The sequence below is a fragment of the Phoenix dactylifera genome, chromosome 8, assembly GCF_051530095.1.
Source record: "Phoenix dactylifera cultivar Ajwa chromosome 8, Ajwa_hap1_PhDact_Kaust_v1.1, whole genome shotgun sequence".
In the NCBI taxonomy this organism is placed as follows: domain Eukaryota; kingdom Viridiplantae; phylum Streptophyta; class Magnoliopsida; order Arecales; family Arecaceae; genus Phoenix; species Phoenix dactylifera.
In genome coordinates this window covers 23,165,173-23,178,566 of record NC_143197.1, presented here as the reverse complement: position 1 = coordinate 23,178,566, position 13,394 = coordinate 23,165,173, and the positions used below count along the sequence as shown (strand labels likewise).

The following is a 13,394-nucleotide window of genomic DNA, read 5'->3' as shown; positions in this document are numbered from 1 at the left end:
ATCTAGCCTAGTCTACAACTAAAACCAGATATATGAGTAGATCTCAGCAGCTGGCAAAATGATGCTGGTATAAAGAGGCACAAGGGTGTGAGAATTGAGGTTCTAGGGGTTATGGGCAATTCAATATTGCTCATAAACATCTTCAAATGACTAATCGTACAACTGAAAGATTCAAAAAGGAAAAAAAATTGTTAATGAACGTCCCCGGGACATCTCGGACCAATTTTTAAGAATTTCTTTTGATATCAGGTCACTAAGATTTCTCAAATTATAAAGAAAAAGTAATGTAACCCTGGCACTGATGGATTTTCTTTAAAAAAGAAGAACGATGGCAGTAATGACCAACATCACTAAGCAAATAAATAAATAGATAAATAAATATAAAACTATGACTATATTGTCTCACAAATATTACTGGCTAGCAGGAGCTCCAAAATTTATTAAATACATTTTTGTAACACAGCAAGGTAAGGTGAGAGCTCAAGCTAGATCCATGTTTAAGGAACACATGTCAAGAATATTTGCGTGATAAGAGACTAATCAACATATACGTTGCATAGTTAAAAAGCTGTGAATTATAAACAGGATTATTGCTCCCTTAATTTGTAACAAAGAGAAATGAAAACATTTTTGATTTCTGTACAAATGCGAAAACAAACATACTCTCCAAACATTACACTCCCACATAAGACCTGCAATAGGAACTACTGCTTGTCTCTGTCCTACAGGAGAGAGAAGAATGACTCATGGTCTCCCTTCGGTCCAAATACTTCCTCCTCTTTGCCTCTGGTGCCTCTTCCTTCTTAAGATCATCGACGCACTTTGCATCAGCAAGGCATGTGAAAGACCGTGATCTACCAGAGAAATAATTCGACAATCCTTTCCTCCTGCAAAGAAATATAATAAAGCAAGCATGAGCCAGTGCAATTTAATGGCAAACTAACCATAAAACTCGTGTTATATGAATTCCAGCACTAAACTAGCGGCAATAATATGCAGCTAGGAGATGCTGCAATGAGAAATTGGATGATATACTATTCTCCTGTCTGCTTGATGAAACCATTTTTCAGAAGCTTGCATTAAAACGACAGAGAAAGAATATATTTTTATTTTTCTACTGAAGATATATGTGAAACTAGAATGCATGAGATCAGATATTGGGCTCTTACTTTTGAGGGAGATGAGAACTTAGAGATCTCATGTCGAAGAAATCGATGCCTTCCGATTCTTTGTCGGAGGTGGAGTTGGAGGTGGAGGCGGAGGGGGAGGGGGAGATGGTGGTGGGTGGCATTGCGTTGTGTTGAACGATAAGGTGGTGGAGGTGGTGGTGGTGGGGGTTTTATATGGGAGGGTATCGAATAAAGGGTGGGGTCAAAAGAGGCTCATCATATGGATAAGAGCTCAAGACGTGGATGGATTTGAGTGAAGCTCGGCTCGATAAAGATGGGCTTCAGTTTAGCCTCACAGCGTGTGCGGAGGGCATTTGGGGCGGGCATCAGGAGGGCGACATCATCCCTCATCTTTATCTATCCACCGAGGCCAAGCCAAGCAAAAGGGGTGCTCTTTCCTTGTACCAACCATGTGTTTTTTGCAAAATAATAAAAAAAAACTTTGTGCTTTTCCTAGCATAAGGATACCTTTTTGCTTGGTCTTTGTTCTAACTCTACACTTTTATTTTTATTTTTTTATGTGTTAAGGTATAGGATCCATTTCCTTGCTCTACTAGGATGCTTATGCTTATTTTATGAGACACTATATTCGTAAGGCATATATATTCTGTGAATCACTATATACTTTTCTCATCCTTTCCATCATATTCCTCAATCATAAAAATTAAATCTGATATATTTATCAGAAGATAAAATTTTAAGATGCTTGACTTATGTCTAGGTTTGGATACTTCAAACACAAAGTTGTACCACCTCTTCTTTCATCTCCGGTTAAGCAATTAGCTCGAAAGTTTCGCTCTCTATACACATGGCATATTTGTTTTTTGGGCTATTCCAAAATTAGCTCATGAATGGAATCAAATTGCAAAGCTCATATATACATTATTTCCATTGAAAATTATTGCATGACTTTATATAAGTCATAATAATTGTCATGGATCTGGATTTTTTTTTGGTTACCGGTCCTTGTATATATAAAGCATGATTCTTGGCTAATTTGAATCTAGTTATTTGTTTAAGAAACAAAAATTCTGTTAGTTTGTATATAACAAGATCATCATAAACAGTTTTTATAACATATAGTAAAATTTACTGTGAAAATAAATCACTTATCATATACACCGTTAAATATATCAAACTAAATTTACTCATAAAAGCTATCCATCAAATCCAATAATTCATAATAAGAGATCATTTCGTATGCTACTGTCTAGGGTTGACGATCGTATGAGATCATGACATAGTGGAAGCAGCAAACAAGCCCCAGTGTGTGTGGGCGAGGGAGACATGGAGACTGTCCGGGATCTCGAAGGATACTTGGAGCCAGAGGGACCACTTTCTTGAGGTGGTTTGGCACTGGTCTGGTGTTCCCCAGATACGTCGGGTGGCTATTATGACGTCCTGCACAGTTTATCAGGTATGGATGGCTAATAATACTAGGGTATTTGGCGAGCACAGTCCGTCCCCACGATTCGTGATGGAGCAGGCTCGGGCACAGGCAGCAAAGACTATCCATGCAGATTTAGATCACCGACCTTTGACAGCTTGGAACATTTGGGGCCCCCATATTGCTTCGGCAGCTCCTCATACGATTTTCTTCACCTGGAAGCCCCCACCCCCGAGTTTCCTCAAGGTCAATTTTGACGGCTCTGTCCTAGATGGTGGTAGGAAGGGAGGGACCGGTTTTGTCATCAGGGGCCCGAGTTCAAGTGTAGTGGCAGGAGGGGGTGTCAGCTCTTCGACACCTCGGCTCCAGACGTAGAGTTATGGGCGGCTTGGATGGGATTGCATTATGCACGACATGTGCTTCAGGCGACTTCCATCCTTTTGGAAGGGGACTCGGCTATGGTGATCAGTTGGGTCCGAAGGAGCCTGAATAGTGATGGAGGAGTTCATCCCTTGCTTCATGATATTTGGTTAATGGTGAGAAAAGCTGTCGCATTTCAAGCTGTACATGTATATCGTGAAGCTAATGGGGCAGTGGACTGGGTGGCGGCATTTGTAGTGCGCCACTCAGAAGGCGCCCTATGGGTTGAAGAGGATGAGATGCCTGGTGTATTTCGGACCTTTTTGTTTGCCGATTCTACTGGGTGTATCCGTACCTGCGTTGTATGATACGCCTGTTTCAGTACAAAAAAAAAAAAGAAAAAAAAAATCAAAGAAAGAAAGAAAAGAAGGAAACAACAATAGAGATACTCCTTACGTTTGAAAAGCTTGCGATTTCTGCCACTACAATGATAAATTAACATATGGCATATGTACTCTCCTCTCCTTTTACTTTCCCTCTGCATCTCTTCTTGTATTTTGCAGTCCCTTCCTTTTTCTTCTCTTTCCTTTAATCTTGAAATGCTAGCTAGTTGTGTTTCAATATATTCGATGGATACTTTACCCTTCTCTTCAAACAACAAAAAGAATACTGCATATATGCTTTCCTAGGGTCAGGATGAACACATCAGAAAATTTATGAAATAAACATCACATTTTTTCTGGAAACAAAAAGAAAAACAGTGCTAAAACCGAAATCATCGGAGGAAAGAGTAAATAAGAGATGGAGAAAATCCCAAAACGGCCTAGCCAGGAAGCGCATTAGAAACAAACATTGTAGATGATTAGCAATGTAATAAAGACAAAACAACAAGTCAAAAATTTGACTACAAGAGAACTTGGATATTTGATATTATTTGTTGGCTTTAGCTTTCCCTGCATTGACTAATGACTAGAACTATAAATAATTGTCAAAGTTGACTATAAGCACATATTGAATGCCTAAATAGATGGTGTTGGATGATTTGGATTTTATCTGGACTAACATTGAAATGAAGACATCATCTGTAGTAGTAGGGTCAGATTTATCTGACATAGACGTAAGGCGTTGGACCTGTTTTGAGCTCAACTCAGATCTAGTTGATCGGATCAGTATCAAGAGAACCCCACCAACATCAGCCTGGAATCACAAGTAAATGTCGCATGATTGCATGTTCAACATCAAAATGTATACTTGCTGCTGGTTATTTATGTGGGGCGGCCTAGCCTTATGATAACTTCAAAATGGTCTTCCTCTAAGTGAACCAATTTATGAGGGCGTATCCTTGGTTCTGGATCGATTATATATTTAGTAGATCTTGAATATATATACAGGCTAAGAAACTTAAATAATACTTTCTTAGCTACCTTTTTAAGCAAGATCCTGGATTGTTACAAATAATGTCTAAAAGTATACCTATGTTTGTAGTAGTTCTTGTGCTAATAGTGCTCACCAGCACAAGGGCTTAAATTTACAATCACTAAGGTTTGTCTTAGAGTAATTGTAGAAACCTTAAACAATTAAAACTTTTGGTTAGGATCACTAAAGGTAAATATAGGATTAGTGTAAGAAAGGCTAAATAACTTACATATGGGTTAGGTCATGCAGGTTGTAGCTTGTCCCAGCCCAATATTCATTCTTATGATGTCTCCTTCCATCACTCTTGGTAAAATGTTAAGTTGTGACATTTTTAACATGGCCTCCATGACTTTTGTTCTTTCTGACGTGATGCCCCGTAAACATATAGAAAACACCAAACCATGTAATTCTTATTTCTTTCCCTTCACTTGGCATAGTTTTTTTCATTTTTTAAAGAAAGTATTGTTTTTATGTGAGTCTTTATTTTGAATATCTTTAATGCTATCAGAAATATTTTATATGCAAAACATTTAAGAACTTGGGAAATGAATCATTCCTTTTGCTATGCATAACACATGTATATCCCCAAAGAATAATTGGATTCAAAAGAGACTTGTTTTTCAGACCTTACCCCCTTTATGCCCTGTAAAAAAGGGTGAGAAACTCCACCATTGAATTTTATTTTATTTTTTAAATTTTTAAAGAACCCTGCCTTGGGTTTTGCAACAAGTGCTAAGGATCATAAGATAATATGCAAAAAAAAAATAAATTCTATATGATACGGAAAGAGTTGCTTCCAGCATTCTCCTGAACATAACAAAATTTACATACATAAGGTCTGAACTCGATGCATTTATGAAGGAAGATTGCACCTACAAGATTATTCCAAATTGATAAAGAGAACTACCCAAGATTTTTTCAATATGAGAACAACCTCCAGACACAAGCACAAAGCAAAGGACTAGCTAAACTCATGGCATTCCAACATTATATACATGGTAACTTCATGCCTTGTGCATCCCTTCACAGCAACATACTATCCCCTGCTCCACAACTAACTTGCAGCTCGCTTCTAATGGGTTGCTGTGAGGACGGTAGATCCTTCAACCTGGAATATATAATAGGAGAAATTAAACTTTTATATTTTGTTAAGGAAGATGAAAGATAATACAAGTTTTTCATCCTTTCTCAAAAACAATACAAGTTATTTTTCTTAGTATGAGTGATGCAATTAGACGGCAGATTCCATGTTTCTTGGAAGGAATCCTTTTTTTGGCACATCAAAGCTTCCTGCTTAATTGAAAGCCCATCTAGGTCCTTTAATTAGTAAAAAGATTGGAGAAGGCCAGATCTACTGTCTCTGCTAACACCACCATGTCTGGTTCTTGGTTTGGGAGACATGAAACCATCACACTTTTTCTTCCATTTCTCCTTTTTCAGTTGCCACTTTGACCCAAACCTGATATTGGATATGCTATTCTCATGCGTGCCATTTACCCGTAGACATAACTTCAGTTCTATCTCCGTAAGCTTTTAGTCTCACCAAGAATTCCCATGTATCTATGTAATGATATCCATTAATTGACTGCCAAATCCAATACACAGTCAAGATATTCAAGACAAAAAGCTTGATGCAGAAATTTATTTACTTCAGTTTAATATTTGTGGCCTTGTTGCAGTCCTCATGTAATGTGGTTCTCATATTATATATCGAGGAAAAAAGGGTATCAGACATCTGACATAATCTACAATCAATATAAGAAAAAAGTTTTCCTCAAAATATTAGAAAACATTAAACATTCATATTTTCATAGAAGAGAATGAACAGTAACCTCGAAAGTTGCACCACATATCTCTTCTTCATTTGCTAAAATAGCAGTGACCTTGTTCTTTGGGTTCTCAAAGCTTTTCAAACCTCCCAGACTGTTTGAATAGAAACATCCTGCAGTCCAACCACCAACAATCATATAAGGATGAATATTATGAGTTGTATGGGCTAGTAACTCAAAAGGGAATCAAAATAATCCTATTTGTTTATGATAAGATCCATGATTGGTTAAATAAGCATTGAAGGGTGTTCAAATAATCTCTTGAATATAGTAGGGGAGACCCAGATCAATTGCAGTGCTTCATCATGGTGTTACAAGTTGAATCCTTCTGAGAACAAAACGGTAAAGGACAAGCAAACACATGGAAGAATATGGGAAGTTCATCAAGGACAAATCACTTATAACAATCTCAAATGCATTGAGACCATAGAGAAATACGCTTGTGAATTCTAGTAGTTGAAGGTAAGTATTAAAATTGCGGAATCACTAATTCATGCATAAACACAAGAAGTTGGGATTGCTTGCTGGTAGTTCCGAACCTTGCAATTACCTTGTTGGACTTCATTTAGGGTTATTTAGAAAATTATTAACATAGAAAACAATTTAGTCAAGCAAGCACTAGACCAAGTGAACCTACCAATATTAGGAAGAGCATTATTACATAAGTTTAAGGAAAGATTTTAATAGCCTTGCATGGTCATAGGGAAACAAGAAATATTCCGAATGGCAAAGGCACAACTGATAGTGATGTAAGTATGGATTACTCATTTTAGAAATAAATTAATAGATAGTTCCATACTAGATATTATCAAAATAATACCCAAGTTAAATTGATTCCTTGTATGGTAACATCATATGATGCCCATATCATTCTTATTCCAACTATAAGAAAGTTGCCCATTTGTGTCGAGTTCCATTAACATCCGAAAGGAATCTGGAGTCCATCTAGGAACTGATCTTTGAAACTTTTTTTGATGTAAAACTGATCTTTGAAAGTTACATGGAGCAAAAGTTATTACTCAGATCTTATTTTTCTGTTGATCAGTAAATATTATAACTTCATGACTATGAGTTCAGCAGTCTTTGCGAGCTTATTTATGAAAACCAAGTCTAAGATCTACAGTATAATAAGTGGGGTTTGCCTTCACAGAAGATCCATAAAGTGATGTGATGATTATAATAGAACACTCAGTTACATGACTCTTTGAGAAGATCATGATATTAAATTGATTCCAGATATGATGGAAAGAGTCACATGAAGTAATTAATTACTAATATAATTAGGCCTCTAAAAAATATATAATCATCGACTAGCAACGGCAACTCAAGAGGTTTAATGATTGTGCCCTCGCTTACTTTGTAGTTGTGAACAATAAGTTAACTAAAGATAGTAGCCCATATACATAGTAAAAAGCTGGGTATATTTAAGAAGATTAATGACAACGAACATCATGTTTATTTGCCTACAGATATTGGAATTTTCATTTCAAAATCATAGATTTGTACGTGAAATAACATCTAGTGAGGCCATACAGGGGGGAAAGGTTAGGGGCCATACAGTGTGTTGTTATACAATGTCGGAGCATCGACCCCATTATAATAATTAAATAAATGATGACCAAATGAATGATAAAAGTTATCGATCAATAGATCAATTACCTTGAGGGAACGGTGCGAGAGACTTGCCGCATGATCCTTTGAGCAGGTCCAGATTGTCAGCAAAGGCCACGTACCCATCTGCAGTAATCCCCCAGAACAAAGGAACCTTTCCATCCGGATCCTGTTACATTACAGATATAACTGAGCATCATTAGCCACTGGAGCTGGATGCCAGGTACTTAAAAAGTGCCGAGGGTGGGGATGATGACTCACAGAAGCAACAAGGATTGAAGAAGTCGACTTGTCAAAGAGCACAAAGGCGAAATTGCCAGTGAGGTGGGCAAGCATGAAGCTGGGTGGATATGGAGCCCGGTCGCGGAGAGCCTTGTAGGCCTCGATGACGAGCACCACCTCATTGGCAGTCTTGGAGAGTCCATACTGCTGCTTTAAGCGTCCAAGGTTATCCAGCACTCCTTCAAACAGGCAGAATATGTCATCCTTTGCTGCAAACGACCTGCAACAAGTTCTCACCGTTGGTAGTTGTCATCCTCTGGAAGAGAACCGTTGAGGTTCAAATTTTGGTTTAAAAGTGGACTCTGGTTAAAAAAAACTAGTTTGAAGCTTTGAGGACTATGTTTCAATCAGCTAGGCAAAATAAGGGATTGAGATCCAGATCCAACGTCCACTTCTGAACGCCCCTCATTTCCCTCTAGAAATTAAATTATTAAGGGATGGATCAGGTACTGGACATCTGCAATCCATCAAACACTATAGCTGATCGATCAGAGAACAGTAATGTTTTTCCTCACTAATTTTTTTCCTCACTAGGTAGGCTGTTCATGCAAAAACTTTTTACGATAAATTCTTGGAATAGCACCTCCTAAGATTTCAACATAAAGTTTCTCTTGATCAACAGAAGAAACGTATTACAACCAACCAACGGTAGGTGGGCTGTCAATTATTTAATAAAAATAACAGAAGAATAAGAAGAATTGCTCATATTAAAAGAACTTGGAGAAACATCTCCTAAAGTTTGAACATAAAAAAATATTCTCAGCCAACATGAGAGAGCTAGAAATCTATACTTTAATTAGCACAAGTACCTTGATGCTAGGAGGTAACTAGTCAAAGTTGGTTAGAAATGGACATATTATATGTTGCACCAACTTGACCCAACGAACCTTGGTAGGACCAAAATATAGGTAGAACTAACCTGAATTTACTTTTTTTACCTCACCCTGAATAGCTAAAGCCCTTTGTCTACAAGATTACAATTGGGAATTGTACGTCAGAATCTATCCAATGAACAAACTCCATGTACTACTAGGCTAACTATATCTCTTAAAGTTGGGGTGCATCAAGAATATATTCAAATTTTGATGTTGATGTGAGTAAAAAAAATCTTATACGGAGTCTACCACGTGTCTTTCACTGTTTGGACTTGTTGCCTGCAAGAGGAGGAAAAGTGGTCCTAGATAAGCTTGCACTCAGCATAGCTTGTTCACAGAAATAGAGCTGGCCACCTATATCTTTGGAGGAAATGTTAGGTATTGCTCTGTGGGACCTTATGTGGTAGGATTCCAAAATTCCATATAGGTAGATGGTCTAAGTAAAGCTGGTTCATCATAAAGTAAGCAAAAATCAAACATCTAGTGCTTCGAATTTTCACCACACAGCAGGTAAATATTAGGATTATCGAAAGAACAAACTCCACATCGGCTCGTGCTTGGCTAGAAATTTAGCTTGAATTTAACTTGTTTGATTACCAAACATGCTGATCTAGAAAGACTTGGATAGCTTGAGCTCAGCCAAAAATAGAAATAATTAAAAAAAATAATTATTTTATTATAAGTTATTGTAATTATTATTTGTAAATAGATACTAATTAGTTTTATAATGTATAAATAATTACTAATAGTTATTAGTCCTAAAGCAATAATCATCAGCTATTAATTAACTGATAAATTTTAAAAATAAATATGATTATAATTATTAAACAATTAATCAATAAATAATCATAAATAATTAATACTATGATTTACTTATTATTTATAAATAATTATTAATAAAAATAAATATGTTTTAATCATTTTTTGATAAAACATTATATTAAATTATAGTATTAAGATATAATAGCAACAAAATTAACTCAATGTAATCCTCCATACTTTCGATGGATCTCTTAAGCAATCCTGCATGTGTGGATCGAGAATTTTTCAGAAAAATTTTGATGGATTATTTAGATGCACTCCAACTTGTTTCCATCCCCTTTCAACAAATTCACTATCAACCAAGTCTTTTTCCTGGCCACCCCCATGCCATTTCTAGTGTCACCTTCAAACAGTACTTGATAATATCCTTATCTCAAGAGGCTCTTCTTATATATATATATATATATATATATATATATATATATATATATATATATATATTCATGAGATTCATTATATTCTAAGGAAAAAAAGATCAAATTAACAAGGCAACAAGCCAGCCATGGAAACATTGTGGTGCAGAGCTTTGGGCCAATCGGGTGCATTCAAAAAATGTTGTGCCAAAATAATTAATTGACATCAGGCCAGAAATAAGACAGATGCTGCCCATCTCTTGATCTCTGGGCGCCCGGTGAGCCACAGCCAGCTGGGTCACATTTGGTCCCGGGTTAGCTGGTGGATAAGAACGAGAGGGCTGCTCTGTTCTTATCCCACAGTCCTTATGGGTCCCATGCGATACAATTTGTCCCCTAGCTTGCAGCTAAAATTTTCCAAAGCCTGGTTTCCTTCTCTTTTGCTTTTCTTTCTTTCTTTCTTTCTTTCTTTCTTTCTCAAGTCCAAACTGTGGGCGGTTTTCCCAGCCACAAGCTTCCAAACCCTTCCACCCACCCTCAATGAAACCAGATGGGGAAAAATAATAAGAATAATAATATTTTATTATTAGAAAAGTAAAGGGGAAAAAAAAAGAATACTACAGTTAATTTTATTGTTTATAACTTGTATATCAGTATTATTAGATCAAATTATATTCATTCAAACCTTGTACAAATCTTTATAAGAAAATGGCACAGCTAGCCTCCCAATCACCATGCAAATATCAAAATATTTCCAGTATTTCTATTTGTATATTGGCATTCTTCTTCCTCATTTTAGAAGAAAGCATTTTATATTCGAGAAAAAAGAAAAAAAAATGTATGTAGAATTGAAAAAAAAATCATTGCTATATAAGAAAAGGTAAAATAAATAAAAGCTCTGATTTTTCATGATTTTCAAGGCAAATCATCGTAGATCCAAGCAATCCAAATCTCCACGCTTCACACAATAGAAAAATTATTGACAAAATTTCATCAAAAGAAGAAAATTCTAGATAAAAACAACAATACTGGTAAACGAAAAAAGAGGGGAAAAAAGTAAGAAGAATAGCAGAGAGAGAGAGAGAGAGAGAGAGAGAGCATGGAAGTCTCGGAAACGCATGGATATATATAGCTTTCGCCACCACTTCTAAGATCGAGGGTTCGAAAACAACAACACCAGATGGAAAAAGGAAAAAGGAAAAAAGAAAAAAGAAAGATGACTGGGTTGCAAGAATTGGGAAGGCACCTCGGGCGGAAGGGAGACTGGTTGGCGTGGGAGTAGGCGAGCTGGCCGACGGCGCCGATCTGGATCGACACGGCCGGCGCGGAGCTCCCGATGAATCGGCTCACGAGCTCCGACGCCCGCGTCTTCGGCGACGGCGTCCTGCTCCCCGCCGCCACCAGCTCCGCCGGCGCCTCCACTACCTCGCCGCTGAACACACCCAACATCTCTCTCTCCCTCCCTCTACCCACCAAGAAGCTCAGAAACGAAGACCAAGATCTATACAATGGAGAGGTGGAAGGCAGCCAGGGGGATCTTTGGCCTTATATAGCCGAGCTTGAGAGCTACTTGGGGCCCACCTCTTTCTCTCTCCCTACTAATCTCTCCTGTTCATTTTATCTCTCCTCCTATCTTACGTCAATGACGACAAAATGCTCCAGGGATAGAAATTAATAACATGCTGTTTCCTACAGTAATTCTGAATTAAGACTGGTAAACCGAATTGCACCCAAACTTTTTTCTAAAAAAAAAACAGATATTAAAAATTATTATAAAAATTACGGTGATCGGTTCACAGCATCCGAATCATAACAATAAATTTTATTTATTTATGTTTGTAATCTTTATATATTTTAATTATAACAAAGGTGATGCACCGTCCTCGACGATGGCCCGCGCATGGAAGTCGTGAGGGTCGTATACGGTGCATGGTTTGCACTCGAATCCGGTATTACTCGCCGACCAGCATATTTTTGGTGTCGTGTCAATGTGAATTTTTTGATTTATATAAATATATATTAATTATTTTAAAATATTTTTTTCTTTTTTTCTTTTTTTTGTAAGAATTTTAGGGGGAAGAGTGAAGTCATGACGTAGCAAATTGAACAAAGAAAGAAGTGGAGGTATTAGTTGTAAAGTTGGGTATCATGTAGGGTGCCGTCATAAAACGTTATCCAAAGGGAAGTGGTCCCACTCAATTGGAGCTGCCGTTCTTGTTGATGTCTCCCTTTATTTTTCCGAAGTCCTTAATCTTTCTTTCCTCATGCATATAATTACATGTGAGCTCATATGGCTTGCTCAAACATGTAGAATCTTTTTTTTTTTTTTTTTTTTCACTTGCAAGCTCATGGCTTGCTCAAACATGTAGAGTTTTTTCCCTTTTTTGAAAAAAAAAACATTCACGCATATAGGAAACAACAATATCCTATACAATTGTTTCCAAAAAAAAAAAATGTGCACATTTAGCTTAAATCGATAAGCATATGGGCGAAGATCGAGCACGATAATCTTGAACATCTTTATAGCTTCCATTCTATTTTTTCCCCCCTTTCCTCAATGGAATGGAGCTGTTTACTTTTTATTGTTATTTTGATCACATTTGTTAACCTTAATTCTAATTTCCAAGTGACTAATAATTAAAAAGTGACCTCCCACCCAAAAAAGATTAAAAAAAATGGAAAACAAGTGCACAAAGGGCAATCAGTTGGGTTTCTCTGACTAAATATGTGCAGCTGTGAATTCTTGCATTGCCTCAGCATTAAGGACTTCAAAAATTCAAAAAGAAAAAAGAATAACTATAAGAAGCATAATGCTTACCTAGAACAATAAGATAATAAAATAGAATTAGCTAAAGATGAACAATTTATCTTTATTAGCTACTAATAGAGATCACCACATGGTAGAGAAAGAAGTATAAATTTCACAACTACAAACCACTACAAAGAAAAAGGATCACAAGAAATGACCAAATTAAGATGAATGATTGCAAATGAAAATAAACAAATTTTGAGATTGATTCCTTGTCTCTTCACTAATTCTTTAGTTCTCCTTAAATAAGTAGAATCCTATAACCCTGCATGAACTGCCCTATGCTACGATGAAAGTGCTTACCATATCTTCTAATTTTGATTATCGAGATAAACCACTTTGATCTTTGAATGTAATGTTTATGATTACTAAGAGGATCGAGAAATTTTTTTCTCAGTCAATGTGGTGGTCTCACTAAGATTATATTTCCTTCTTCCCATATCTACCATATTCTATCAGTTTCCGATGATTGACAGGATCC

The 13,394-nt window shown here is 36.7% G+C and overlaps 1 protein-coding gene across 1 annotated transcript; it reads right to left on the bottom strand.

Moving 5' to 3' along the window:
• Positions 1-5,084: 5,084 nt before the first annotated feature.
• Positions 5,085-11,636, bottom strand: AILP1 (aluminum induced protein with YGL and LRDR motifs). Its single transcript, XM_008792755.5, has 5 exons — positions 11,351-11,636; positions 8,034-8,274; positions 7,821-7,941; positions 6,165-6,274; positions 5,085-5,440 (listed from the first exon to the last, which is right to left on the bottom strand). The coding sequence occupies exons 1-5, from the start codon at positions 11,551-11,553 to the stop codon at positions 5,405-5,407; spliced, it is 711 nt and encodes a 236-aa protein (XP_008790977.1). The 5' UTR covers positions 11,554-11,636; the 3' UTR covers positions 5,085-5,404.
• Positions 11,637-13,394: the final 1,758 nt, after the last annotated feature.